We start from the raw sequence: 27,617 nt of genomic DNA, 5'->3' as shown, positions 1-27,617 counted from the left end.
CTCAAACACAACAAAATCTATGTGCTAAAAAATAAGCTAAAAAACATTAGCTGGCATGGGCTTGTTGATTTCTAACAAGTTAATAATATCTCTCTAAGGTATGCAATGACTGACATGACAAGAGGAAAACTGATGATGCACTACCCAATTTTGAAATTGTTGTCTGTGCATTCTACTATTACAACTTTCAATAGTTTTTTTTTTTTTAGGGGGGGACCCCGCACCTCCCCGGCCGATCCCTCAGTTTGGAAACCACTGTCCTAGAGTACATGGATATTCCATTCCAGTCTTTACAATGAGCCCGTCCTCCTTTGGCTCCGCCCACCAGCCTCCTCTGAACTGCACTTATTCACATACAGGATGTAAAAGCACTGAAATGCTATCTAAGGGTACTAAAAACATTATTAATTCTGCATTTCCTTAAGATCAGTTCCTTTTGTAGGTTACAGCACTGTCTGGCACTAAGGGTAATATACATACATTACCGTTCAAAAGTTTGGGGTCACTTAGAAATGTCCTTGTTTTTGAAAGAAAAGCACATTTTTTGCCCATTAAAATAACATCAAATTGATCAGGAATACAGTGTAGACATTGTTAATGTTGTAAATGACTATTGTAGTTGGAAACGGCATATTTTTTACGGAATATCTACATAGGCATACAGAGGCCCGTTATCAGCAACCATCACTCCTGTGTTCCAATTGCACGTTGTGTTAGCTAACCCAAGTTTATCATTTAAAAGATCATTAGAAAACCCTTTAGCAATTATGTTAGCACAGCTGAAAACTGTGGTCCTGATTAAAGAAGCAATAAAACTGTCCTTCTTTCGACTAGTTGAGTATCTGGAGCATCAGCATGTCACGACCGTGTGTAGAGAAGGACCAAGGCGCAGCGGAGGTTGAGTTCCAAATGTTTATTTCTAAGTGAAGCTTAAGCAAAACAAGAAAGAAAGAAAGAAACGTGAAACACAAAACAATATCCCACAAACAACAGGTGAGAAAAACAGCTACTTAAATATCCCCATTTAGAGACAATGATTACCAGCTGCCTCTAATTGGGAATCATACAAATCACCAACATAGAAAATAAACTTAGAACACCACATAGAAAAATATCATCTACATCATTCCCAGTCACGCCCCGACCTACTCCACCATAGAGAAACAATGGCTCCCTATAGTCAGGGCGTGACAGTACCTCCACCCCCCCAAAGGTGCGGACTCCAGCCTCAAAACCTGAAACCAAATAGGGAGGGAGGGAGGGAGGGAGGGTGGGGGTGATTAGTGTCGGTAGCGGCTCTGGTGCGGGACGAAGTACCCGCTCATCCCGCAGATCCACCAGCATCAGGGGAGACTCTGGTACGGGACGAAGAACCCGCTCAGCTCGCGGATCCAATATCTTTGGTGGTGGCTCTGGTGCGGGCCGAAGAACCCGCTCATCCAGCCATGTACCCAGGCTGAACACTGTGCCTGGACTGGATGTCAATGCCGAGGAAGGCTCCTGCCATGGAGCGGGACTGGACACCAGCCCTGGCCTGGACATCGGTGCAGAGGAAGACTCCTGCCATGGAGCGGGACTAGATGCCGTGTCTGGACTGGGCATCGGCTCAGAGGAGAGCTCCTGCCATGGACAGGGCGTGACACAACATTGGTGAGTTTGATTACAGGCGCAAAATGGCCAGAAACAAATCACTTTTTTCTGAAACTCGTCAGTCTATTCTTGTTCTGAGAAATGAAGAGAAATTGCCAAGAAACTGATGTTCTCATATGTCCTGTCTCTCTGTAGCGCTGTCTTAGGCGTCTCACAGTACGGACATAGGATTTTATTGCCCTGGCCACATCTGCAGTCCTCGTGCCTCCTTGCAGCATGCCTAGATGAACAGGGACCATGGGCATCTTTCTTTTGGTGTTTTTCAGTCAGTAGAAAGGTTCTTTAGTGTCCTAAGTTTTCATAACTTTGACCTTAATTGCCTACCGTCTGTAAGCTGTTAGTGTCTTAACAACCTTTCCACAGGTGCATGTTCATTAATTGTTTATGGTTCATGGAACAAGCATGGGAAACAGTGTTTAAACCCTATACAATGAAAATTGTGAAGTTATTTGGATACTTACCGATTCCCTTTGAAAGACAGGGTCCTGAAAAAGGGACGTTTCTTTTTTTGCTGAGTTTAGTACCCGCACAACACCAGTCTCAACGTCAACAGTGAACAGGCGACTCCAGGATGCTGGCCTTCGAGGCAGAATTCTAAGAGCGTGCAAAGCTGTCATCAAGGCAAAGGGTGGCTATTTGAAGAATCCCAAATACAAAATATATTTTGTTATGTTTAACACTTTTTGGTTACTGCATGATTCCATGTGTTATTATTCTACAATGTAGAAAATAGTAAAAATAAAGAAAAACCCTTGAAAACCCTCATTCAAGGGTTTTTATTTTTATAAAGAAATATATATATATATAATTCTATTTTTTTTACATTTACGTTTTAATTGGTGAAATCCTAAAACATTTTATGGACGTTTTTGAGAAATAAATTGCAGAGTTGGCATTGTCCAGTAGATGGTGACAGTGTCATTGGGAATTATTTCTTCAGGAACGAAAGTGAGAATTTTTCTAGACCAAAATAGATCATGAATGCAGAAATTTCATGCTAGAGTCATTCTTAAGTCATTAACGTTACAATGATTTCCTACTGCATCATTTTAGATTGCACCAAACAGTAGTTTCTTCTGTTTGGTGGGCCCATAATTACACTGAGTATACAAAACATTAAGAACACCTGCTCTTTCCATGACATAGGCTGACCAGGTGAATCAAGGTGGAAGCTATGGTCCCTAAATCCACTTCAATCCATGTAGATGAAAGGGAGGAAACAGGTTAAAGAATGATTTTTAAGTCTTGAGACAATTGAGACATGAATTGTGTTTGTGTGTCATTCAGATGGTGAATGGGTAAGACAAAAGATTGAAGTGCCTTTGAGCGGTGTATGGTAGTAGGACCCAAAGGACATCCAGCCAACTTAACACAACTGTGGGAAGCATTGGAGTCAACATGGGCCAGCATCCCTGTGGAACACTTTCGATACCTTATAGAGTACATTCTCCAATGAATTGAGGTTGTTCTGAGGGTGAGTGGGGGTGGGGGGGGGGTTCCTAAAGAACTCAGTGTGTATCATTTACTGACAGCATGGTAAGTGAAACTCTGTGTTTGGGCTTGTCTAAGGACGAGGACAGGTAGTACAGTAGATGTGATGGTTGTGGACTTGACTAAACCCTTGGTGGTGCAGCCCATTGGAGTGTAAACAGCATGAGTTCCCTCTGGCCCCTGGCTGCAGGTGGGGGGCCCTGGGGGGCCAACCTGTCAGCCAGATCAGGTGGTGAAAGGGCAGGCAGGTAATGTAGGATGACAGAGGAAGACGTGGACATTGCTTAACAAGGCCATACACAAGCCTCCTACTCTGTGGGCCTGGACCATTCTCTCTCATTGCCGTCCTGTCCTCTGAGGATGTTTGATTTCCCCACTAAAGCTTGGGCTTTCTACTCTCTGATGCCTGTCAAAATACCAAAGAGGAGACACATGCTTTACATCATGACATGTAGACATGTTCACATACTTGTTTTGAAGAGTGTCAAGGTGTGGTCACTTGAGTTTGAAATGAACACTGAGCTGGAATAAAGCCAGGGGAAAGCGATACTGTCTCAGATTTTGCAACCCTCTTCACTGGTAAGCCTGACACTATTTGCCAACTCTTCCTAGTTATCTTTATTAAATAACTAGGAAACTAAGAGTGTGAAATAGCCATACTTCTAGGTACTCTAATTTCACAATTCCAATAGACATTGAATGGCTCCTGTCAAAGTGGCTATGCTGGCGGTGAAATGTAATACCTCTTCTTACCCTATTATTATTATTATTATTATTATTATACCTCTTCACAGCCTCAAAAGGACAGCGGTCTTCTTCCACTAAATTCTGGCTAATGAGATATTAATGAGAGTTATTATCATGTTGTAATCACAATTACTTATTGTGTGATTGCTTTTTTCTACCGACAGCATAAAATCTGTAGTGTGCCTTTAAAACTGGGATTCCCTTCCTGGGTTGACTCACTCATTACTGTTGCTTTAGATCATGTAGTAGCCTTAATGCCATGCCAGAACTTCTGCCTGACTACACATTGTACCAGCTCCCATTCGCTTACTCATGGATGGGAGGCCCATCAATTATCACGCCATCACAGCGCTCACACCAGCACAATACACAAAGCACAACAGGGTTGTATTCGTTTAGGCACACAAGGGAAAATGTTTTAAATCTTTTAATGTTTCAGTCTGTTTTCTTTTGTTTGGTACCTAATGCCCTTAAACCTCATAGGAATGCAGCCAAATGATGCCTTCACCTGTCTGTAATCCCCTGTAAACCCAGGCTGACTACAGAACCAGTAGATGGCTGGAAATCTCTGCTCAGATTGATAACAACACTTAGGGCATTCCTCTGAATCAGAAAGGATGAGTTCACAGAAGACAATTAAAAAGATCTGGGCTTCTGATGCACCGGAGAAAAACAATGTGGACACCAATGAGGATAGGAACAGAAAAGAACAAGAAGAACAAGAATTAGAACAAGAAGAAAAAGAAGAAGTAATACATGTAAAAGAGTACCAAGACCAACAAGAACAAGACCAGCAACCACAAATGCAAAAAATAGTAAGAAAGAAACAACAATGGTGGATATCCATATCGCTCCAAATGTGGGAGCGGCGATGTCAGTGACAGCTCCCCTGAGATATGAGTGTAAGGCCGCCATCATGCACACGTCCATGTGTGATCAGAGTCGACAGTCTCTAATGGGCACCAGGGCATGTGCAGGGAGGCCCTGTCAGTCCGATGTTCTTTTGACCATGTGCCAACGCAGATTGACAGGCCTGTATGTGGAAGATGGCCTGTGCCATATAGTGCAGGATCTGTGACTGTAGTGGTTTGACCCTCAGGGCCCCGCAGTCTTTGCCTGAATAGCCATGACGTTTCCCCTTGACTGGCTCCTTACCCTATCCTCAGTCTCCAGTCACAGCGTTGGTAGCGAGTTGACGTTTGAAATATAATAAAGTTTGAGCTACAGGAGCCGTTGGCAAGGTCCTCATCATAAGATATGAATGATTATAAAAAAACAAGACAGCTTTTGACACATACAGTGTGGCAAAAAAGTATTTAGTCAGCCACCAATTGTGCAAGTTCTCCCACTTAAAAAGATGAGAGAGGCCTGTAATTTTCATCATAGGTACACTTCAACTATGACAGACAAAATGAGAAAAAAAAATCCAGAAAAAAACATTGTAGGATTTTTCATGAATTTATTTCCAAATGATGGTGGAAAATAAGTATTTGGTCATCTACAAACAAGCAAGATTTCTGGCTCTCACAGACTTGTAACTTCTTCTTTAAGAGATTCCTCTGTCCTCCACCCGTCACCTGTATTAATGGCACCTGTTTGAACTTGTTATCAGTATAAAAGACACCTGTCCACAACCTCAAACAGTCACACTCCAAACTCCACTATGGCCAAGACCAAAGAGATGTCAAAGGACACCAGAAACAAAATTGTAGACCTGCACCAGGCTGGGAAGACTGAATCTGCAATAGGTACGCAGCTTGGTTTGAAGAAATCAACTGTGGGAGCAATTATTAGGAAATGGAAGACATACAAGACCACTGATAATCTCCCTCGATCTGGGGCTCCACGCAAGATCTCACCCCGTGGGGTCAAAATGATTACAAGAACGGTGAGCAAAAATCCCAGAACCACACGGGGGACCTAGTGAATGACCTGCAGAGAGCTGGGACCAAAGTAACAAAGCCTACCATCAGTAACACACTACGCCGCCAGGGACTCAAATCCTGCAGTGCCAGACGTGTCCCCCTGCTTAAGCCAGTACATGTCCAGGCCCGTCTGAAGTTTGCTAGAGAGCATTTGGATGATCCAGAAGAAGATTGGGAGAATGTCATATGGTCAGATGAAACCAAAATATAACTTTTTGGTAAAAACTCAACTCGTTGTGTTTGGAGGACAAATAATGCTGAGTTGCATCCAAAGAACACCATACCTACTGTGAAGCATGGGGGTGGAAACATCATGCTTTGGGGCTGTTTTTCTGCAAAGGGACCAGGACGACTGATCTGTGTAAAGGAAAGAATGAATGGGGCCATGTATCGTGAGATTTTGAGTGAAAACCTCCTTCCATCAGCAAGGGCATTGAAGATGAAACGTGGCTGGGTCTTTCAGCATGACAATGATTCCAAACACACCGCCCGGGCAACGAAGGAGTGGCTTCGTAAGAAGCATTTCAAGGTCCTGGAGTGGCCTAGCCAGTCTCCAGATCTCAACCCCATAGAACATCTTTGGAGGGAGTTGAAGGTCTGTGTTGCCCAGCAACAGCCCCAAAACATCACTGCTCTAGAGGAGATCTGCATGGAGGAATGGGCCAAAATACCAGTAACAGTGTGTGAAAACCTTGTGAAGACTTACAGAAAACGTTTGACCTCTGTCATTGCCAACAAAGGGTATATAACAAACTTTTGTTTTTGACCAAATACTTATTTTCCACCATAATTTGGAAATAAATTCATTAAAAATCCTACAATGTGATTTTCTGGATTTTTTGTCTCTCATTTTGTCTGTCATAGTTGAAGTGTACCTATGATGAAAATTACAGGCCTCTCATCTTTTTAAGTGGGAGAACTTGCACAATTGGTGGCTGACTAAATACTTTTTTGCCCCACTGTACAGTAGGCTGCTGTAAATATTTGTGTTACCTTTGAATTATTATTGTATTTTCAGCTCTAAAAGGTGATTTACAAAATGTTCTAATTAAATAATTTTCTTTATAAATGGTATAAAACAATAGTGTAGCATCAGAAGCCTACATTAGAACTCTTCACGATAAATGCTGCGGGTCCTATCTCGTTGTCATATCCATTTTCCAAACTAACCTCATTTGGTGCACTCTCGACTCAATGACCTGCAAGATTACAACAGTATATATATTTGGTTTAGGACTCTTTAGGACTTTTGAAATTGGCCTGTGCTAAAAGCGGTGGATTCCCTAACTAGGTTCAGTTAAGCTGTTGTCTCCTCACCAAAAGCATTTCCCTATACTCAAGAAGCAAAGACCCATTGAGACTTTGTCTACTTAAAGAGGTCAAAATGGTCAAGGTTTATTTCTCACACACATGCACGCACACACACACACGCACACACACACAACCTTCTTTAGCCATCTTTATTCATCTTTTGTCAGGGGACATTGCATGGGCAAACACACTACCACCTGAACCATAACATCAAAACCTCTTCAAAGATATTTTAGATTAGAACATTTGCTTACATTGAGTTTGAGTAGCCAGCTAGTTCCTCCTTCCCTCTATAGCCAGTTACCATTTAGATCCACAGCCAGTCAAATTCATTCTCAATTTAATCTTGACAAGATACATCATGACACTTGTTGTGACCTAACCATGATATTGGTAACCTAAAACAAAACATCAATTCAACATAACTGCTTATCAAATAACCTAGTAGGCCTCTTGAATAGGCTGTAAGCCTTCTAAATTCAACATTAAAACGGCAGGATGTCTAAAATGTTACCTATTAAAAAGTAGAGAACCTAAAACTCGTCGACGTTGGAGTGGAGCTCATTTTGTTGATTAGTGTGCGCAGAGGGAGTTCTACTCCACTAGCCTAGTGATTGGCAATTTACTCCTCCCAGTCTGACCTATCATCGCCCACAATACGAGAATCTTCAGTGCCTCTGAAGCTTGTCAGTTTTTTAAAACTTACCTGCTCAGACGGCGGACTGAGTTTTGATAGTCCGCCAACCATGACCCGCCAAGACTCAGCGGCCCCAGCGGGAAGCTTGAGCGTCCAGGGCCCCTCAAACCCCGGTTACAACACCAACCCTGTGCCGGTACCTGTGATCACACAGACGGACACACGAGACAAATGGAGCAAAAAGATGGATTTTCTTTTATCAGTCATTGGCTTCGCGGTTGACTTGGGAAATGTGTGGAGATTTCCATACATTTGTTACCAAAACGGAGGCGGTAAGAGTTTTTCTAATTACTGATTTATTTGCTTTATATTTTAGTGGGCTAATCTATGCCCTTAGTTACATTTGTGGTCTCGTCTTTCTTGATAGTAGATATGATAGTAGGCTGCCATTAATAAATATTATTCTTTACACAACCTGTTCGTAATAAAGATTTTGAAAATGATAGTTGCTCTTATGCGCGCACCAGGGTAGACAGGCTATACCTTGTGCTGTCCATGGTGCTGAAATAAGCTTCACAGGCTGTATAGCCTGCAACCCACAATAATAAACTCACTGAAACACACTTAAATATTTTTTTTAGTTCATCTTCAAATTAAAACATTGAACTACGTATACAGTACCATAGTTTTTACTGTTTATGATTGAAATATAGCCTAGAATATTAGCTAGGAGAGTTCATCCGCCAAGATTAGTTCGAAAGAGACGAGTTTCGATGTCCCAAATGTTGTTGGACGCTGAATGAGGCTACAAAGCATAGGCCTACCTCTAATCTAATCACTATTATTGAAAACGGAAAGTGGAAAATGTATATCCTATCGAGGTTATAGGCTATAAACGAATTAAACAGTCTGTGATTAATGTATTTTTTTGTGTTATTTTGTCTGTCATCTGTATTTACCGTTATATTTACACCACATTTGTAGAAGGCTATCGTTTGCAATTTAACTCGAGGGAGTATTTCTTGATGCACTGATTTTATCCACCATAGTGACAGAACTGCTTCTCTAAAAGTAGCGCATGTAGCCATTTGCATGTATAACTGTTCTGAATTAAAAAAATTTTTTAAAGTTATAACATGTGTAAGGATATACAGTTTATATATATATATATATATTTTTTTTTTTTAAACTACCAATCATTTAACGGATGGTCAGTTTGAAAAGTAAAGACATTTCACATCTTTTAATAATGTAATTCCTTTCAATTAAAATAACTGTCACCAAAACGTAGACGCTATAACGTTACCCAAACATGTGCGCAATAAGATTTCCTTTCGAATAAAATACCAAAAAGTCGATTAAGTGTATCTAAAGATAAATAATGCTTTATAACCTGTTTAATAAAAATGTATGAGCCTTTATAATGTCTTATAGCAAGGCTTTTAAATAATATGTTAAGTATCTCTATGCATAACATCTTAACGTCTCAAACTGGCTGTTATTTAGTCTAGATCATTACTAAATTATTATAATACATAATATAGGGCCTCATATACGACTTAAAAGTCTTACAATGCATTATAATTGCATCATAATGCATGACATGGATGATTTTCTTACTCAGATATTAAACTATGAAGTAGTAGAAGTAACTATTTGTAAAGGGCCTGTCCTTCCTAATATGTCTCACATCTTAGCTTGCACACCAGACACTTTATGCGCTGTGGCAATAGCCCGAGGAGGAGGTTAGGCCTACATCTTCATCTACACAATGTGATCCTCTTAAAGTGATGAGTCAGACCTGTGATTTTGCCTCTACATCTGTGTACAGGGGCTTTCCTAATCCCCTACATTGTCATGGCGATTTTTGGAGGGGTGCCACTCTTTTACATGGAACTGGCACTGGGACAGTTCCACAGAACTGGTGCCATATCCATATGGAAACACATATGCCCCATCTTCAAAGGTAGGACTGGAATCATCTACCTTCATACACAACCCACCTCACAACTCACTGACCCCACACTATTGCACATCTTTACATTACCTGCATACTACACATCTTCTTATCACATTCACATGGTGACCCTTACTGTTGACAATTCAACAGTGTATTTACAGCACAAGGTGACTGTGGAATCATTTGTACAGTGGGTCAATTGAAGTACAGTACAATTCAATTTACACTAGGCCTACTACAAATTAATTGGTCATTTCAAAATGGCATAATAGGCATATTTACACTGAGGCACACACCTCTACTCTCTGATGACATTGATCCACCTGTCCATGGTTTCAGGCATTGGGTATGCGATCTGTGTCATCTCGCTCTACGTCTCATTCTACTACAACACCATCATCGCCTGGGCACTCTTCTACTTCTACTCGTCCTTCGCCAGCGTCCTGCCCTGGACCAACTGTGACAATGCCTGGAACACTGAAAACTGCACCAACTACTTCCTGAAAGACAACGTGACCTGGAATAACTACTCCAGGTCACCTGCTGAGGAATTTTACACGTAAGTGCATGTAAGTGGCAGACAGCACGGTGAAATACTGTTACCATCATCTCGAAAAACCACGTCAATGGGTTGACATCATTTTGATAATTTCATTGCATTAAAATATTTAGACATCTTTTACATTTCACAATAGTGCATTGTCATTTTCGTTTTTTCATCAAACACTTGCTTACAAGTGTTGAAACATGCTGTGATTATGTAAAGCTATATAGAAAACAGGAAATGAACTTAGCACACTGCAAGAAGAACTGGTGCTCTATTTAGCTAACCAATGATAGTTCAATGGCTCGCTTACACAGATGTAGCATCTTAATTTGAGCCAATTTGCTACAGCAGGAAAATAATCCTGCAGCAATAGGATGTCAATTATTATGTGGATTATAATTCATTTATATTTTTGGTAAAGGGTTTGGTAAATTAAGTCTGAAATTTCAAAGTGGAAAGTGGAAAGCCTTTTTAAACCTCAAATACACTACAAATGTTACATTTCCTCCTGCAACAGGGTGATCAAATTAAGATCCTATATCTGTATTATATGGCCCTCAAAAAGGATCTATATCGAACCACAAAGCATCCTTAGTTTTAGCAGTGTATGTAGGCCGAGGCTTACAGACAAAGGAAGTACATGTAAACAACTCATATATTGTTCCACCTTAGGAGGAATGTTCTGGAAATCCACAAGTCCGATGGGCTGAGTAACGTGGGGGGTGTTCGCTGGCAGCTGATGCTCTGCCTCTTCCTCATCTTCACTATCGTTTACTTCAGTCTCTGGAAGGGAGTGAAGACATCAGGGAAGGTAACAAGTCCAAGCCACTCTTCCAGGAAAGGGGTGTCAGTGTGTGGGGGAAATTACCTGAGCATATTATAGCAAAATGGTGGTGGTTAGTACCAGGTCATTCGACCCAAAGGCAAACACACTGGCCCCAGAGAGATATTTGAATTGGGGATGTTCATAAACTAGGGTCATTACAATACCTTGTCCAGTGTGATTCACAAGGCTATAATCTCAATTTCTCTTCCCTTCTCATCTCTCTCTCTCTCTCTCTGTCTGCTGATTTGCCCGTCCCGTGCCAGGTAGTGTGGGTGACAGCCACCTTGCCCTATGTGGTGCTCTTCATCCTGTTGATCCGTGGTGCCACCCTACCAGGTGCATGGAAGGGAGTGGTCTTCTACCTCCAGCCCAAGTGGGAGAAACTCTTCGAGACCAGTGTGAGTTATGATAAGATTCCACATGATCACATCAATTCCATATGATCATCTGTTTGGAGCAGGAAACACTGTCAAATAGCTTGAAGAATTTTGCGTAATTGTCTGATAATTTTGGTACCAAATGGGAGTTGGTATAGTAGACTGAGCGGGCAAAAACTTGGCATGGGATGTTAGAATGATGTCATTATTTGGTTGTACAGACGCAGTAGTTTTTTTTGCACGTCACAGCACAGCATTCTGCACCCGCCTGTGTCAAAATCCATCAAAGAAAGGAAGTGCACAGCAGTAGTCAAACACAGTCAATCCCATACAAAATAATGTTATTTCCCTGGTGATGAAGAGGACGTGTGGCATTTGTTATTTCAATTCAATGCAGTAAAATGTTTTTCCCCAGGCGATTTTGACCCAGGCGAGTGCAGTATGCTGTGCTGTGATGCGCAGCACAAAAAATACTGCATCTGTAAACTTGCCTTTCTGGTGATGGGGATGGCAGCCTGAGTTCATTGCAACCAGTATATTGGGAACAGTCTATCATATGTCTTTTAATTTCTAGTGTCTGATGGTCCAGTGCTGTGTTGTTGGCTCAGTATGAGTGAGTGCTTTGGTTCAAGGGAATAATGATGAGATGAGATGCATAAATAAGCCACAGCATGTGATAATGAGATGCGTAATTGGTTTAGATGTTTTTTACATTAACAAAGCCCCCCACTCCATTCTCTCGCAATCACACATATACTTTCTCTTTTCGTCCTCCTCTCCCTCTCCAAATGCATGCTCCTCTTCAGATCACTCAGTACAGCTGTGAAATAGGATCTGTATGAGGCTATCATTCAGCACAACTGTCATTGGACAAACAGGTCACAGAAATCCATCGGAAAATACAGAAAATTACAATTTTGGAATTCAATTCAATGAACACCCTTTAATTTGTGCTTACGCTGCAGGTATAATGCATTATGATGTGCAATGCATTACAAGACATGACATCAGCATGTATGACCCCCTTTATAATAGCTTACTATTATCCTGACTACAAAACAGCAAAATGTGCATAGACATAAAGGTGCATACATGCTAATAAAAAGTAATATTATTATGTGCAGACTTTAATTTGAAGTGTTACATGGTATTTATTATGTATTCAGCAAGAAACACTGTGCTTGATTTGATATGATTTGATGCTTGGATGGAATCACCTGCCCGAAATTGAACAATTTTAAAATGAGAACATAAATTGCATAGCATTTAAATCTCTAGAATAGCAGAGGATTATCACAGATAGACAGGCAGGTAGGCAGGCAGACCAGCCTGGCCTCAAAGACATAACCTTAACCCCTAACCCTAACCCTAAACCCTAGCCTAGCTAATGTTAGCCACCTAGCCACCTAGCCAGGCACGTGCACAGATAGAGCCATAGGGATGCTGGAGCACCTGCCCTTTTGCCCTCCTGTGAAAAAAGTGCCCTTTTGATTGGTGGCCTTGTAACTTTAAATGCAACAAATTGCCCATCAAATTAGATCATTTCTCATAAACTCATAAATCTTGAAAAAAGCCCCCTCCTCTGCCCTTCTGTCACCGCGAATGCAGAGCAATGCGCTAATGCACTTGTCCCGTTGGCGTATCCCATGGGTTGCGGCATAAACCCCCCCGAGCATCCCATTGGTGCCTTCATGAACACCCCCTTCGAGCATCCCATTGGTGCCTTCATGAACACCCCCTTCGAGCACGACATCCTCATGCTTGTGTGACACATTTGATCATCTGGATTTCCCCTGATTCTCTATGCAATTAAAATGGGGGGTCAAAAGGGAAATAAAAGTGTTATCTACATTTACATCTACAACTACATATCTCACTCTACAATAAAGACCTGATTGGTGGAGGGCTGCACAGATGGTTGTCCTTCTGGAAGATTCTCCCAGCTCCACAGAGGAACTCTGGAGCCCTGTCAGTGACCTTTGGGTTCTTGGTCACCTCCCTGACCAAGGCCCTTCTCCCCCGATTGCTCAGTTTGGTTGGGCGGTCTTGGTGGTTCCAAACTTCTTCCAATTCTGTCTTGGAGCGCTACGGACAATTCCTTCAACCTCTTGGCTTGGTTTTTGCTCTGACATACACTGTCAACTGTGGGTCCTTACATAGACAGGTGTGTGTCTTTCCAAATCATGTCCAATCAATAGAATTCACCACAGCAGGACTCTAATCAAGTTGTAGAAACATCTCAAGGATGATCAATGGAAAAGGGATGCACCTGAGCTCAATTTCGAGTCTCATAGCAAAGAGTCTGAATACTTATGTGAATAAGATATTTTTTTTTTTTTTAAATTATACATTTGCAAACATTTCTATCAACCTGTTTTCACGTTGTCATTATGGGGTATTGTGTGTAGAATGATGGGATTTATTTTATTTAATCCATTTTAGAATAAGGCAGTAATGTAACAAAATGTGGAAAAAGTGAAGGGGTCTGAATACTTTCCAAATGCACTGTTTATACACTACTGGTCAAACGTTTTTTAACTCCTACTCATTCAAGGGTTTTTCTTTATTTTTACTATTTTCCACATTGTAGAATAATAGTGAAGACATCAAAACTATGAAATAACACATGGGAATCATGTAGTAACCAGAAAAGTGTTAATAAAATCAAAATATATTTTATATTTGAGATTTTTCAAATAGCCACACTTTGCCTTGATGACAGCTTTGCACACACTTGACATTCTCTCAAGCAGCTTCATGAGGTAGTCACCTGGAATGCATTTAAATTAATAGGTGTTCCTTCTTAAAAGTTAATTTGTGGAATTTCTTTCCTTCTTAATGCGTTTGAGCCAATCAGTTGTGTTATGACAAGGTAGGGGGGTAAACAGAAGATAGCCCTATTTGGTAAAATACCAAGTACATATTATGGCAAGAACAGCTCAAATTAGCAATGAGAAATGACAGTCCATCGTTACTTTAAGACATGAAGGTCAGTCAATAAGGAACATTTCAAGAACTTTTAAAGTTTCTTAAAGTGCAGTCGCGAAAACCATCAAGCGCTATGATGAAACTGACTCTCATGAGGACCGCCACAAGAATGGAAGACCCAGAGTTACCTCTGCTGCAGAGGATGAGTTCATTAGAGTTACCAGCTTCACAGAGTTCAAGTAACAGACACATCTGAACATAAACTTTTCAGAGGAGACTGTGTGAATCAGGCCTTCATGGTCGACTTGCTGCAAAGAAACCACTACTAAAGGACACCAATCATACCAAGAGACTTGCTTGGGAAAAGAAACACGACCAATGGACATTAGACTGGTGGAAATTTGTTGTTTGGTCTGAAGTCCAAATTGGAGTGTGGGTGAACGGATGATCTCCGCATGTGTGGTTCTCACCGTAAAGCATGCAGGAGGCGGTGTTATGGCGTGTGGGTGCTTTGCTGGTGACACTGTCTGGGATTTATTTAGAACTCTATCCCATCTGGTTTGGGTTTAGTGGGACTATCATTTGTTTTTCAACAGGACAATGACCCAACACACCTCCAGGCTGTGTAAGGGCTATTTTACCAAGAAGGAGAGTGACGAAGTGCTGCATCAGATGACCTGGCCTCCACAATCCCCCGACCTCAACCAAATGGAGATGGTTTGGGATGAGTTGGACCGCAGAGTGAAGGAAAAGTAGCCAACAAGTGCTCAGCGTATGTGGGAACTCCTTCAAGACTGTTGGAAAATCATTCCAGGTGAATCTGGTTGAGAGAATGCGAAGAGCGTCCAAAGCTGTCATCAAGGCAAAGGGTGGCTATTTGAAGAATCGCAAATATAACACATATTTCAATTTGTTGAACACTTTTTTGGTTACTACATGATTCCATATGTATTATTTCATAGTTTGGATTATTCTACAATATAGAAAATAGTAAAAATAAAGAAAAACCCATGAATGAGTTTGACTGGTACTGTATAGATATATGCTGAACAAAAATAGTAATGTCACATGTAATGTTCTGGTCCCATGTTTCATGAGCTGAAATAAAAGATTCCAGAAATGTTCCATATGCACAAATATATAATTTATGTCAAATTTTGTGCACAATTTTGGTTACATCCCTGTTAGTGAGCATGTCTCCTTTGCCAAGATAATCCATCCACCTCACTGGTGTGGCATATCAAGAAGCTGATTCAACAACATGATCATTACACAGGTGCACCTTGTGCTGGGGACAATAAAAGGCCACTCTAAAATGTGCAGTTTTGTCACACAACACAATACCACAGATGTCTCAAGTTTTGAGGGAGCATGCAATTGGCATGCTGACTGCAGGAATGTCCACCAGAGCTGTTGAATGATTGAATGTTAATTTCTCTACCATAAGCCATCTCCTACATCGTTTTAGAGAAATTGGCAGTACCTCAACCAGCCTCACAACCGCAGACCACATGTATAGCGTCGTGTGGGCGAGCGGTTTGCTGATGTCAACATTGTGAACAGAGCGCCCCATGGTGGCGGTGGGTTTATGGTATGGGCAGGCGAACACAATTGCATTTTAATGCACAGAGATGCCGTGACAAGATCCTGAGGTCCATTGTCATACCATTCATCCACCGCCATTCATCTGATGTTTCAGCATGATAATGCACTGCCCCATGTCACAAGGATCTGTACACAATTCCTTGAAGCTGTTCTTAAATGGCCTGCAAATTAAACAGACATGTCACCCATTGAGGATATCTCGCCAATATCCAGCAACTTTGCACAGCCATTGAACATTGAAGAGGATTGGGACAACATTCCACAGGCCACAATCAACAACCTGATCAATTCTATGCGACAGAGATATGTCGCGCTGCATCGATTCTGGCCAATGCTAGCTTCAATGTTTCCCACAGTTGTGTCAAGTTGGCTGAATGTCCTTTGGGTGATGGACCATTCTTGATACACACAGGAAACTCTTGAGTGTGGAAAACCCAGCAGCTCTTGACACAAACCGGTGCGCCTGGCACCTGCTACCATACCCCGTTCAAAGGCACCTAAGTATTTTGTCTTGCCCATTCACCCTCTGAATGGAACACATACACAATCTATGTCTCAATTTTCTCAAGGCTTAAAAGCATTCTTTAACCTGTCTCCTCCCCTTCATATGCACTGATTTGAAGTGGATTTAACAAGTGACATCAATAAGGGATCATAGCTTTCACCTGGATTCACCTGGTCGGTCTATGACATGGAAAGAGCAGGTGTCCTTAATGTTTTTTACACTCAGTGTATTTGGGGGTGTGCCCTTTTTTCACTTTAAGCACCTACTCCACCAAAGGTCTGTGCACGGGCCTGCACCTAGCTAATGTTAGCCACAACAAATTGGAATTAGTTATATATTATGCATATTGCAAATTCAGAACATATTGTATGAAATTCAGTACTTAACATATCATACGAAATGGATGATGGACGTCCACAAATGAATACATACCATATGAAAAGTAACATACTAAATGGAGGGATACAAATGTTCATTTACTATGTTTAGTCGATCCCTGAGTCGAGGTTGGACAGACAGACAGGTAGAGAGACAAACAGAAAGACAGACAGACAGGAACAGTTAGGCTTCAGTAGCTTAATACAGGTCTTTATTCTGTTGAGTAATGCACGGAGACAATACAGGTCAAAGCACCAAGTCTGACATTATGAGAGTTCAGGTAAATTTCCTAAGTGTTTATTTAGTGAATATGGTGAGATAGAATTCCACAGGTTCGGTCATGTGAGTGTAATTCATCTCCATGTGTTTTGTAGGTGTGGGTAGATGCTGCGGCTCAGATCTTCTTCTCCCTGGGGCCAGGCTTTGGGGTACTCCTTGCCCTCTCCAGCTACAACCCCTTCACCAACAACTGTTATCGGTAAGAGCTGATACTAAAACTCCTTTGAATAATAGTAAATACACACTTCTGATTATCCATTTTTACAGAAGTAACTTTTTTTTAAAGGTATGCAATTTGGCAGAAGTTTTATCCCAAATGATTTGGCTCAATTATGCCTAACTCTTTGTGATAACCTTCATGAAAAAGCATTAAATTAACTATTTATAAACTATTATTAAATAACTTTAATTATTTGGTTGGTAGCATTTAGAAACATATAGCCTAAGCCTTATTAACATTCATATTCATAAGCATTTCAAATATAGAAGCCACTTATAAACATGTATAATGGATTATTCATGAAATGTATTATAAAGTGTTACTCAATCTTTTGGGTCACTTCAAATCAAATCAAATGTATTTATATAGCCCTTCGTACATCAGCTGATATCTCAAAGTGCTGTACAGAAACCCAGCCTAAAACCCCCAACAGCAAGCAATGCAGGTGTAGAAGCACGGTGGCTAGGAAAAACTCCCTAGAAAGGCCAAAACCTAGGAAGAAACCTAGAGAGGAACCAGGCTATGTGGGGTGGCCAGTCCTCTTCTGGCTGTGCTGGGTGAAGATTATAACAGAACATGGCCAAGATGTTCAAATGTTCATAAATGACCAGCATGGTCGTATAATAATAAGGCAGAACAGTTGAAACTGGAGCAGCAGCACGGTCAGATGGACTGGGGACAGCAAGGAGTCATCATGTCAGGTAGTCCTGGGGCATGGTCCTAGGGCTCAGGTCCTCCGAGAGAGAGAAAGAAAGAGAGAATTAGAGAATTCACACAGGACACCGAATAGGACAGGAGAAGTACTCCAGATATAACAAACTGACCCTAGCCCCCCGACACATAAAGTACTGCAGCATAAATACTGGAGGCTGAGACAGGAGGGGTCAGGAGACACTGTGGCCCCATCCGAGGACACCCCCAGACAGGGCCAAACAGGAAGGATATAACCCCACCCACTTTGCCAAAGCACAGCCCCCACACCACTAGAGGGATATCTTCAACCACCAACTTACCATCCTGAGACAAGGCTGAGTATAGCCCACAAAGATCTCTGCCATGGCACAACCCAAGGGGGGGGCGCCAACCCAGACAGGATGACCACATCAGTGAATCAACCCACTCAGGTGACCCACCCCTTCCAGGGACGGCATGAGAGAGCCCCAGTAAGCCAGTGTCCCAGCCCCTGTAATAGGGTTAGAGGCAGAGAATCCCAGTGGAAAGAGGGGAACCGGCCAGGCAGAGACAGCAAGGGCGGTTCGTTGCTCCAGAGCCTTTCCGTTCACCTTCCCACTCCTGGGCCAGACTACACTCAATCATATGACCCACTGAAGAGATGAGTCACTTGCACACAACACACCTGGAGAAATGGGAGACTTTGATCAATTAAGCTACAGTATATGTGCCTGTATTCACATATGCCATTTAGTAGACGCTTATAATTGAAGCGACTTACACTAAGGGTGGCCCCAGTGGGAATCAAACCCACAAACCTTCCATTGCTGAAACTGTGAACCACATCAATCAATCAATCACTTCCAAACAATTAAAAAGTAAAACCCAGTATGACTTAGAGGAGGTAAGTTTGTCCAGGGTGGAAAAGGAAGTTGCTCCTCGTCCTGTATGCCCCACACACCAGTGAGGTAGGTAGAAGTGAGGCTGGATCTCCACAATAGCGTTTCCAATCTCTCTCACAAAAAGCCATCATGCATTGACATCCAGTGGCAGAAACATGTGTCTCGGGCAGGCTAACTATAGCTCTCACTTTCATACACATCAGCCCCATGTAGGAGGGGAGGGAGGAAGCACCGGCCAATCACAGGGATTTATTTACCATGTGTTGAATAGATAGGCTTAAACAGATGTCCCACAGCAACTCTTTAAGACAATGTAATTATAATTAGAAAGAGGGAGTGGTGAGTCCAGCGTCGTGGGAGATGAATGGGTGACGGGGCTCACCTGAAGGACAAATTGAATTGTAAGCTCCCTGTAAGGCGGCTGGCGTGGACATGGTTAATGTGGTTAGTAGTGTAACAGTGGTACAGGTGAGGAAACAGTGGCACTGCTGCTTATCAGAGACATTCATGAATCACACAGAATGTGAATGGACTTACTCTTACTGACAGGGTTATCCTAATGAAAAGAAAGTGAATGCCCACCCCATAGAAATGAAAAAATGGCATTTAGAATACTGTGTATGTCAATGGTCCACTGTCTATGTTTGCTTGCTGGCTAGCGAGCTTGGAGAACATGTCTTACAAGGGTAATCCATTTTGGGGGGCAGTTGCCACATTTACAAAATCCCAATGTAACAACTGTTCACAACCAAACCAGAGTACGGTATATGAATGACAATACTTGAGATGATCAGACAGGCACCATGTTTGCCTCTGTGTTGTGACGCTGTAGTGACGCCATAGTGACCAGCCTGGTGAACTGCCTGACCAGCTTCATGTCTGGGTTTGTGATCTTCACTATGCTGGGGTACATGGCAGAGAAGAGAAATGTGAATGTGGAGGATGTGGCCAGAGACAAAGGTAAGTGGCCAAAACTCTCTAACTCTCTAAAACCACTTAAAAAGTTTTCCCAATACCTGTTTTTGGTATATTTATATGTTTTTGATACACTGCTGTAACTGACTGTACTTGTTCAATAAGAATGTATTTCTATATCTACAACAAGAATTAGGACATTGTAGCTTTGAGATTGTTCTCAGCCTGGGATTTACCCCCCAGGTCCAAGCCTACTCTTCATCACATATCCAGAGGCCATAGCCAACATGACAGGATCAACGTTCTTCGCCATTATCTTCTTCGTGATGATGATCACTCTTGGGCTTGACAGCACGGTATGAAGACTTGCCTAATTTGATGTATCAGATTATCTCTAAATTAAGTGATCTTTAATTGTTGTATGTAATCACTCTCATTGACGTAGCCCGCTCTAATTTCTGTCTAAGTTCGGAGGACTGGAGGCTATCATTACTGCTGTGATGGATGAATACCCTGAATACCTGGCACACAGACGGGAGCTGTTTGTACTGGGCTTGGTCGTTGTGTGCTTTTTGGGCTCCCTCAGCACTCTTACCAATGTAAATAAGAATTTAGCACTTTGAAGACAGACTACAACAGGTTAAGAAAATGTTTTTTTTAGAGCACTTGAGGACTAGAATGTGGAAGCGGCTGATGCTACAGTTGTCATTTCAAGATGGCATTGTAGACAGGCTAAATAATAGAATATAAATTAATAGTAAATGAACAATCCGTTCTATTTTGAGTAACTTGATTAGAATGATACATTTGCCACACGAGTGACAAGCATGTGTTTCTCTCAGGGTGGGGCCTATGTGGTGAAACTGCTGGAGGAATTTGGGGTGGGTTCCTCCATCATTGCTGTTGGTTTTCTTGAGGCCATCGCTGTTTCCTGGTTCTATGGTAAGAATGGTGAACTAATGGTGATATTACAGTTTACGCTTCCTATATTCCTAGTAGTATCTTGCATTAGAAAGACATTTTAATTCATACTGCCTCATTTATACTGCAGGTATCCCAGCGTTTAAAAGCGCTGGGTCAGTAACCAAACGGTCGCTGGTTTGAATCAGATGGAAAATCGGACGATGTGCCCTTGAGCAAGGCACTTAACCCTAATTACTACTGTAAATTGCTCTGGATAAGAGTGTCTGCTAAAATGACTAACATGTAATTCCATATTTTGTTGTGGTTGTAAAAGCTGAAGAAGTGCATTATGCATCCTGTTAACAATACATTTTTCAGATTGCACATGACAAAGTTATTTTTAGAATATTTTTTTTCAAGTTGTTGTCATAGTGTTGTTTAACCCTCTCTCTTCAATTTTCATTTGTTTCAGGTATCACAAGATTCAGCAATGACATTAAATCCATGTTAGGCTATTATCCTGGATTATTCTGGAAGGTGTGCTGGGTGGCTATTAGTCCTGCATTTCTAGCGGTAAGCACAACCGTAGGGCAACCAACCGATAAGATTTGAAATTATGGAATATATTGTACAATGAACTACTGGTTTCACATTCAAGCAAGCATGGTCCTCATACTGTAACAATTAAAACGGATTTAACATTGTTAGCCATCCATTAGTTCACAAATCTGACTCAATCTGATTGACCTACAGTGCCCCATCAGTTTTTTGTAAACCTCTCAAAGATCTCAAACGTCAAATCTTCCACATGGCCCTTTTGGGTAACTTGCCCTAACATGCCAATCGTCATGGCAGGTTAAATGACATGGGTGGATGGTTAGTGTAGGATCAGATGTGCTAACATTTCATTTGGACTTTGCCAGAGACTGTATGGTTACACTTTGCTTAAATCCTACAGGTCTAATGCTTTATAACTTGTAGTAGGCATGTATAAGTCTTTAAAATGGCTTAAAATACCGTTTGTAAAATGCTATGTATCTAAAAACAATCCGAATTTCAACTGACTGAAAATGGTTGTTATTTAATCAGGCTCATTATGAGTTGATTATAAGACATTATAAAAGGGTCATAAATGCACATGGCAAGAATTACAGTGTATTATAACTGCACCATTATGGGTTATACCTGCAGAATTTAAGCATTTCAGCATAGAACCCTTCTCCACCTTCAATTATTCAATCTGAAGTAGGGGACACACATCTCCCTCCTGCATCAATGTCTTATCCAAATCTTGTTTTCTCCTGTTTATATTCTACAATATTTTCCCTGTAAATGTCAATTTCATTCACCTGCATAACTTAATATCCCTGCCTTCACTTTGCATACATCTCCTTTAATCTCTCTTAGCCTTCCACTGCTGAAAGAGCTGACATTTACATCGAGCTAGCTTTCTTTATTATTTTCCCTTTTTTGTATGGGCTAAATTGTTTCTGCCCTCATCTCCCTAGAAGGTCTGTGATCATCTCACAAAATAAAGAGAAACATTTGTAGAGGCACAACGGGCATCTAATAGGGTGCATGTCATTGTCACATGTAAATTCGAATTGAGAAAATATGAGTGTGGCGTGTGAGACTTTACTGTTTGTCTTTGTCGCTCTGCTTTCACAGTATATAATAGTGAGCTCCCTGCTCAAGCCAGCGCCCCTCCAACTCTTTGACTACAAGTACCCAGACTGGAGCATTACGGTGGGCTACATCATCGGTGCCTCGTCCTTCATGTGGATCCCCATCTATATGGTCTACAAGCTGGTGTGGACCCCCGGATCACTGAAACAGGTCAGGCCCTCTAATGCAGCGATTCTCAACTGGTGGGTCACGACCTGGGACTCCAGTCTGAACTTAAACGGCTTAAACCAGGTAGAAAGTGTGTAGAAATTAGTGGAGGCTGTTGAGGGGAGGACGGCTCATAATAAAGGCTGGAATGGAGTAAATGAAATGGCATCAAACAAATGGAAACCATGTTTTTGATGTATTTGATACCATTCCACTGATACCGCTCCAGTTAAGGTGCCACCAACCTCCTGTGGTAGAAATGACAATGAACTTACATTTTTAAACATCTCTGAAATGTTTTTCTTCAATCACAGTATTTTCAATATAGAGCTATTAGCAGCTCTATTTTGGTTTGTGTCTCAAACCAGTGAGTTTATTAACATTCTTCATCAAGAATATGGACAAAATGTTATTATTGACGTCGAAAGAAGTTGGAATGCTGTTCCCTTGTCATATAATTCCTACATTTACTACATTACAAGTAGTTTCCCAAATTGTATTTTGGCAATTATTTTTCGCAATGCCAATATTGGGTCGCGACTAAGACAACCTGGTTCAGTTTGGGTGCCGAGAGTAAACCAGCTGAGAAGCACTGCTCCAATGTAATCTACAAGACTTGATACAGCCTGGTGTTGTACAGTTGAAGTTTACATACACCTTAGCCAAATACATTTAAACTCAGTTTTTCACAATTCATGACAGTTAATCATAGTAAAAATTCCCTGTCTTAGGTCAGTTAGGATCACCACTTTATTTTAAGAATGTGAAATGTCAGAAGGATAGTAGAGAGAATGATTTATTTCAGCTTTAATTTCTTTCATCACATTCCCAGTGGGTCAGAAGTTTACATACACTCAATTAGTATTTGGTAGCATTGTCTTTAAATTGTTTAACTTGGGTCAAACGTTTCAGGTAGCCTTCCACAAGCTTCTCACAATAAGTTGGGTGAATTTTGGCCAATTCCTCCTGACAGAGCTCGTGTAACTGAGTCAGGTTTGTAGGCCTCCTCGCTCGCACGCCTTTTCAGTTCTGCCCACATATTTTCTATAGGATTGAGGTCATTGAGCCATTTTGCCACAACTTTGGAAGTATGCTTGGGGTCATTGTCCCTTTGGAAGACCCATTTGCGACCAAGCTTTAACTTCCTGACTGATGTCTTGAGATGTTGCGTCAATATATCCACATAATTTTCCTACCTCATGATGCCATCTATTTTGTGAAGTCCACCAGTCCCTCCTGCAGCAAAGTACCCTCACAACATGATGCTGCCACCCCTGTGCTTCACGGTTGGGATGGTGTTCTTCAGCTTGCAAGCCTCCGCCTTTTTCCTCCAAACTTAACAACGGTCATTATGGCCAAACAGTTCTATTTTTGTTTCATCAGACCAGAGGACATTTCTCCAAAAAGTACGAGCTTTGTCCCCATGTGCAGTTGCAAACCGTTGTATGGCGGTTTTGGAGCAGTGGCTTCTTCCTTGCTGAGCAGCCTTTCAGGTTATGTCGATATAGGACTTGTTTTACTGTGGATATAGATACAGTACGTTTGTACCTGTTTCCTCCAACATCTTCACAAGGTTCATTGCTGTTGTTCTGGGATTGATTTGCACTTTTCGCACCAAAGTGCATTCATCTCAAGGAGACAGAACGCGTCTCCTTCCTGAGTGGTATGATGGCTGCGTGGTCCCGTGGTGTTTATAGTTGCATACTATTTTTTGTACAGATGAATGTGGTAACTTTAGGCATTTGGAAATTGCTCCCAAGATTTAACCAGATTTGTGGAGGTCTACGATTTTTTGTCTGAGGTCTTGGCTGATTTATTTTGATTTTCCTGTGATGTCAAGCAAAGAGGCACTGAGTTTGAAGATAGGCCTTAAAATACATCCACAGGTACACCTAAAATTGACTCAAATTATGTCAATTAGCCGATCAGAAGCTTCTAAAGCCATGACATCATTTTCTGGAATTGTCCAAGCTCTTTAAAGGCACAGTCAACTTAGTGTATGTCAACTTCTGACCCACTGGAATTGTGATACAGTGAATTATAAGTGAAATAATGTGTCTGTAAACAATTGTTGGAAAAATGACTTGTGTCCTGCACAAAGTAGATGTCCTAACCGACTTCCCAAAACTATTGTTTGTTAACAAGAAATTTGTGGAGTCGTTGAAAAAGAGTTTTACTGACTCCAAAGTGTATGTAAACTTCCGACTTCAACTGTATGTACAGTCATGCACTGTGCTGGCTATTGACAAGACATAGATGAGTAGTGTGGTATGTGTGGTCTAAAAGAAGCATATATCTTATATACTGTATACAGTATCAATATGTGATAAGTGGATGACACATGGTTTAACTATCTCTTGTTCCACATTCTTTGTTGTTCCACATTCACCTGTTGTTGTCCCCAGCGCCTAGCTGTGTGTCTGAGACCTGAGAGGACCATTATGCCAGAGATCCACACAGACTCCCTCAACATGAGTGCTGTCCCATAGAAGCACCCACGTTGCCAAGAACCCAGGCAGGCACATTATGTTGCTACCAACAGACTCCTGAACGAGAGCCAAATCAGCAGACACAGATCAATCTCATGGAGCATTCGACAAATCTTTTTTTCTGTAGCTCAATGAGTACAATAAACACAAATAGTCTGTTAGTACATCTGTAGATACTCTACAGAATATCTACAGACTATCGGTAACATTTCAACTAACTATCTACTAATCCTAACCCTAACCTTAACCCTTATCCTAACCCTAGCTCTAACTCTAACCTTCACCCTTACCCTAACCCTTATTCTAAACCTAACCCTAACTGTAACCTTAGCAAGCAGTTGCTTATCAACAGATAGTTTGTTGATAGTATGACTATCCAAGTAAAGTGTAACAGGGGACTTTAATGTAAAGAGAATAAAATGAAATACGAATGAATATTCAGTCTGAAAGCATCCTTAAAATACATTTTTATTTTGGACAGAAAATGTATGGCTGATCCCAAGACAGGTTTCTACGGCTTGAGACAACCACACAATCACAAAGAGCATCTTACTAAGACTGTCATAATAAAATAAGGTTGTAAGACTGAAGGACACAATGCAGTCACTTCTCATCAATGACTTATTTTTGCTAGGTTATTATTAAGAGTTCAAAAACATGACCCAGTCACATTAAACTACCATTGTATTTTTATTTTTTTTGTGGCGTACCCTTTTAAGCAACCAGTGAGAAGCAGTTCTGGAAAAAATCTCATCAACATCCCAAAACATAAAATGCAGGGGATATTTTTTAAGAGTATTAGTTCAATAAGATGAATAACCAATATGTATTAATATACATGTCAATAACTGTTTTTCATACAGATAATGTAATTTGTTATGTGTGATAAGTAAAACAAGTTATACTGTGTGGCTGACAAATGGTTGATGTCTTAAACGTTTTTTCAATGGATTTTTACTAACAATAGTTCCTCACCAACATGCAAGTTAAAAGGATTAGGCCTACCTCAAAGAATGCAGTTAGCAGATGAGACCAAATAAGCTGCTAAAAGTATTTCATTTTTGGTTATGCTTTATTTCATAGTCCTTTCTTTACCTGGAATTTACTTGGAAATGTAGGTGAAATGATAATAACATAATTATTGTTATGCATTTGGTTTCTGGGCCTTTCCCAATTGTTTTGAACCAGTTGGTACCCATTTGACCAGTTTCTTAGTAAATACCAGTTGCAAAGGGACTACAAAATATTTTCTCCTAAGTGTTTGTTGTTGGGATAAACAACTTCCAGTGTTTTCTGCCTTAAATCTGCCTAAATATTGTAGATAGGTCAAAGCTTTATATAATATGTATTGATATTTTGCCTCTCCAGACAAAAAACAAAAACTTTTATTGTCTCTCTATTTGATAAGACTGTTTGAACTGTTACTCAAATCAAAGCCTATCAGAGATTGTAACATGTTTCCATTTATTCTCGACCTTCGTTTAATTTATCTTCAGAGAATAATGTGTTGAGCCGTTTTAATTATGCTATATAATATTTGGAATGTTTTGTGATTTCGGTCTTTCTAAATAGAAAAGGAAGCATGGAGGTCCCTGTATTTGTAGGATGTGGCAGCAAATGTTATCGTATACATGTAATGAGAAAAAAAAAAATCTATATATAAACATATGTATTACATCCTTGTGTTTTGTCCACTTTCTTCTTCTTTGTCTTCTTCTTCTTCTTACCATTACTATATATTGTATTTTTTTTATAACAACAAAAGCATGATTTGATCGCTTGCTGCTGTTCATCTTGACAGAAACACTAAAGGTAAGTTAATGTTCAGAGCTGAACGTGTGCAGAGGCAGGGGTGTCCATTATAGATAGCTGTCCCTCTCATGTCTTTGTGGTTGCCGTCGCTGTACACCCTAATGAGCGATTCTAATTAAAAGCCTGATTTGCAATATCCAGAAATCATCAACATACAACGGAATAGAATAGTTTTAATTAAATGTTTTATTAAACAGAACAACTCCTCCCTGCCCCAGAAGACCTTGATCGCGTCAAGGTCCTCTGGTATGAGGAGAACAGAATATCAATGGGTTTGTTTACACAATTCCTCATTTGGGTATTTCTACATAGGGGAGCTGAGCACCACACATCAAAGCCCCTTTGTGTGGGTTGTTGCAGTAGAGTTGTATCTCAAACAGACCTGCAGAAGAGACATGAAAGGAGCACTGGCTCAATGGCTGCTCCTATATTACCATCTGCTTATTACTTCACTGTGTGAAGAAACGCTGCAGAGAAATTTAAGGACTACACTGTCACCAAAGGAACTACACAGCTTGCCACAATGTTAGACAAAAGGCAGACACCTTCAGTATAATGTATAACTTGATGAACAAGGGGCGGCAGGGTAGCCTAGTGGTTAGAGCGTTGGACTAGTAACCGGAAGGTTGCGAGTTCAAACCCCTGAGCTGACAAGGTACAAATCTGTCGTTCTGCCCCTGGACAGGCAGTTTAACCCACTGTTCC

The 27,617-nt window shown here is 41.0% G+C and overlaps 1 protein-coding gene across 1 annotated transcript; it reads left to right on the top strand.

Annotated features, from left to right (window-relative positions):
- The first annotated feature begins 1,274 nt into the window (after positions 1–1,274).
- LOC112248251 (sodium-dependent serotonin transporter-like) lies at positions 1,275–26,777 on the top strand. The gene is made up of 13 exons (XM_024417124.2): positions 1,275–1,650; positions 9,593–9,727; positions 10,061–10,280; positions 10,941–11,079; positions 11,358–11,492; positions 17,262–17,365; positions 19,793–19,920; positions 20,119–20,231; positions 20,343–20,474; positions 20,718–20,817; positions 21,251–21,351; positions 22,447–22,614; positions 25,017–26,777. Exons 2-13 carry the CDS (start codon positions 9,619–9,621, stop codon positions 25,098–25,100), a joined length of 1,533 nt encoding a protein of 510 aa, XP_024272892.1. The 5' UTR covers positions 1,275–1,650; positions 9,593–9,618; the 3' UTR covers positions 25,101–26,777.
- The last annotated feature ends 840 nt before the right edge of the window (positions 26,778–27,617 follow it).

This window comes from Oncorhynchus tshawytscha, linkage group LG04 (genome assembly GCF_018296145.1).
Source record: "Oncorhynchus tshawytscha isolate Ot180627B linkage group LG04, Otsh_v2.0, whole genome shotgun sequence".
NCBI lineage: Eukaryota > Metazoa > Chordata > Actinopteri > Salmoniformes > Salmonidae > Oncorhynchus > Oncorhynchus tshawytscha.
This window is presented reverse-complemented; position numbering and strand designations above follow the sequence as displayed.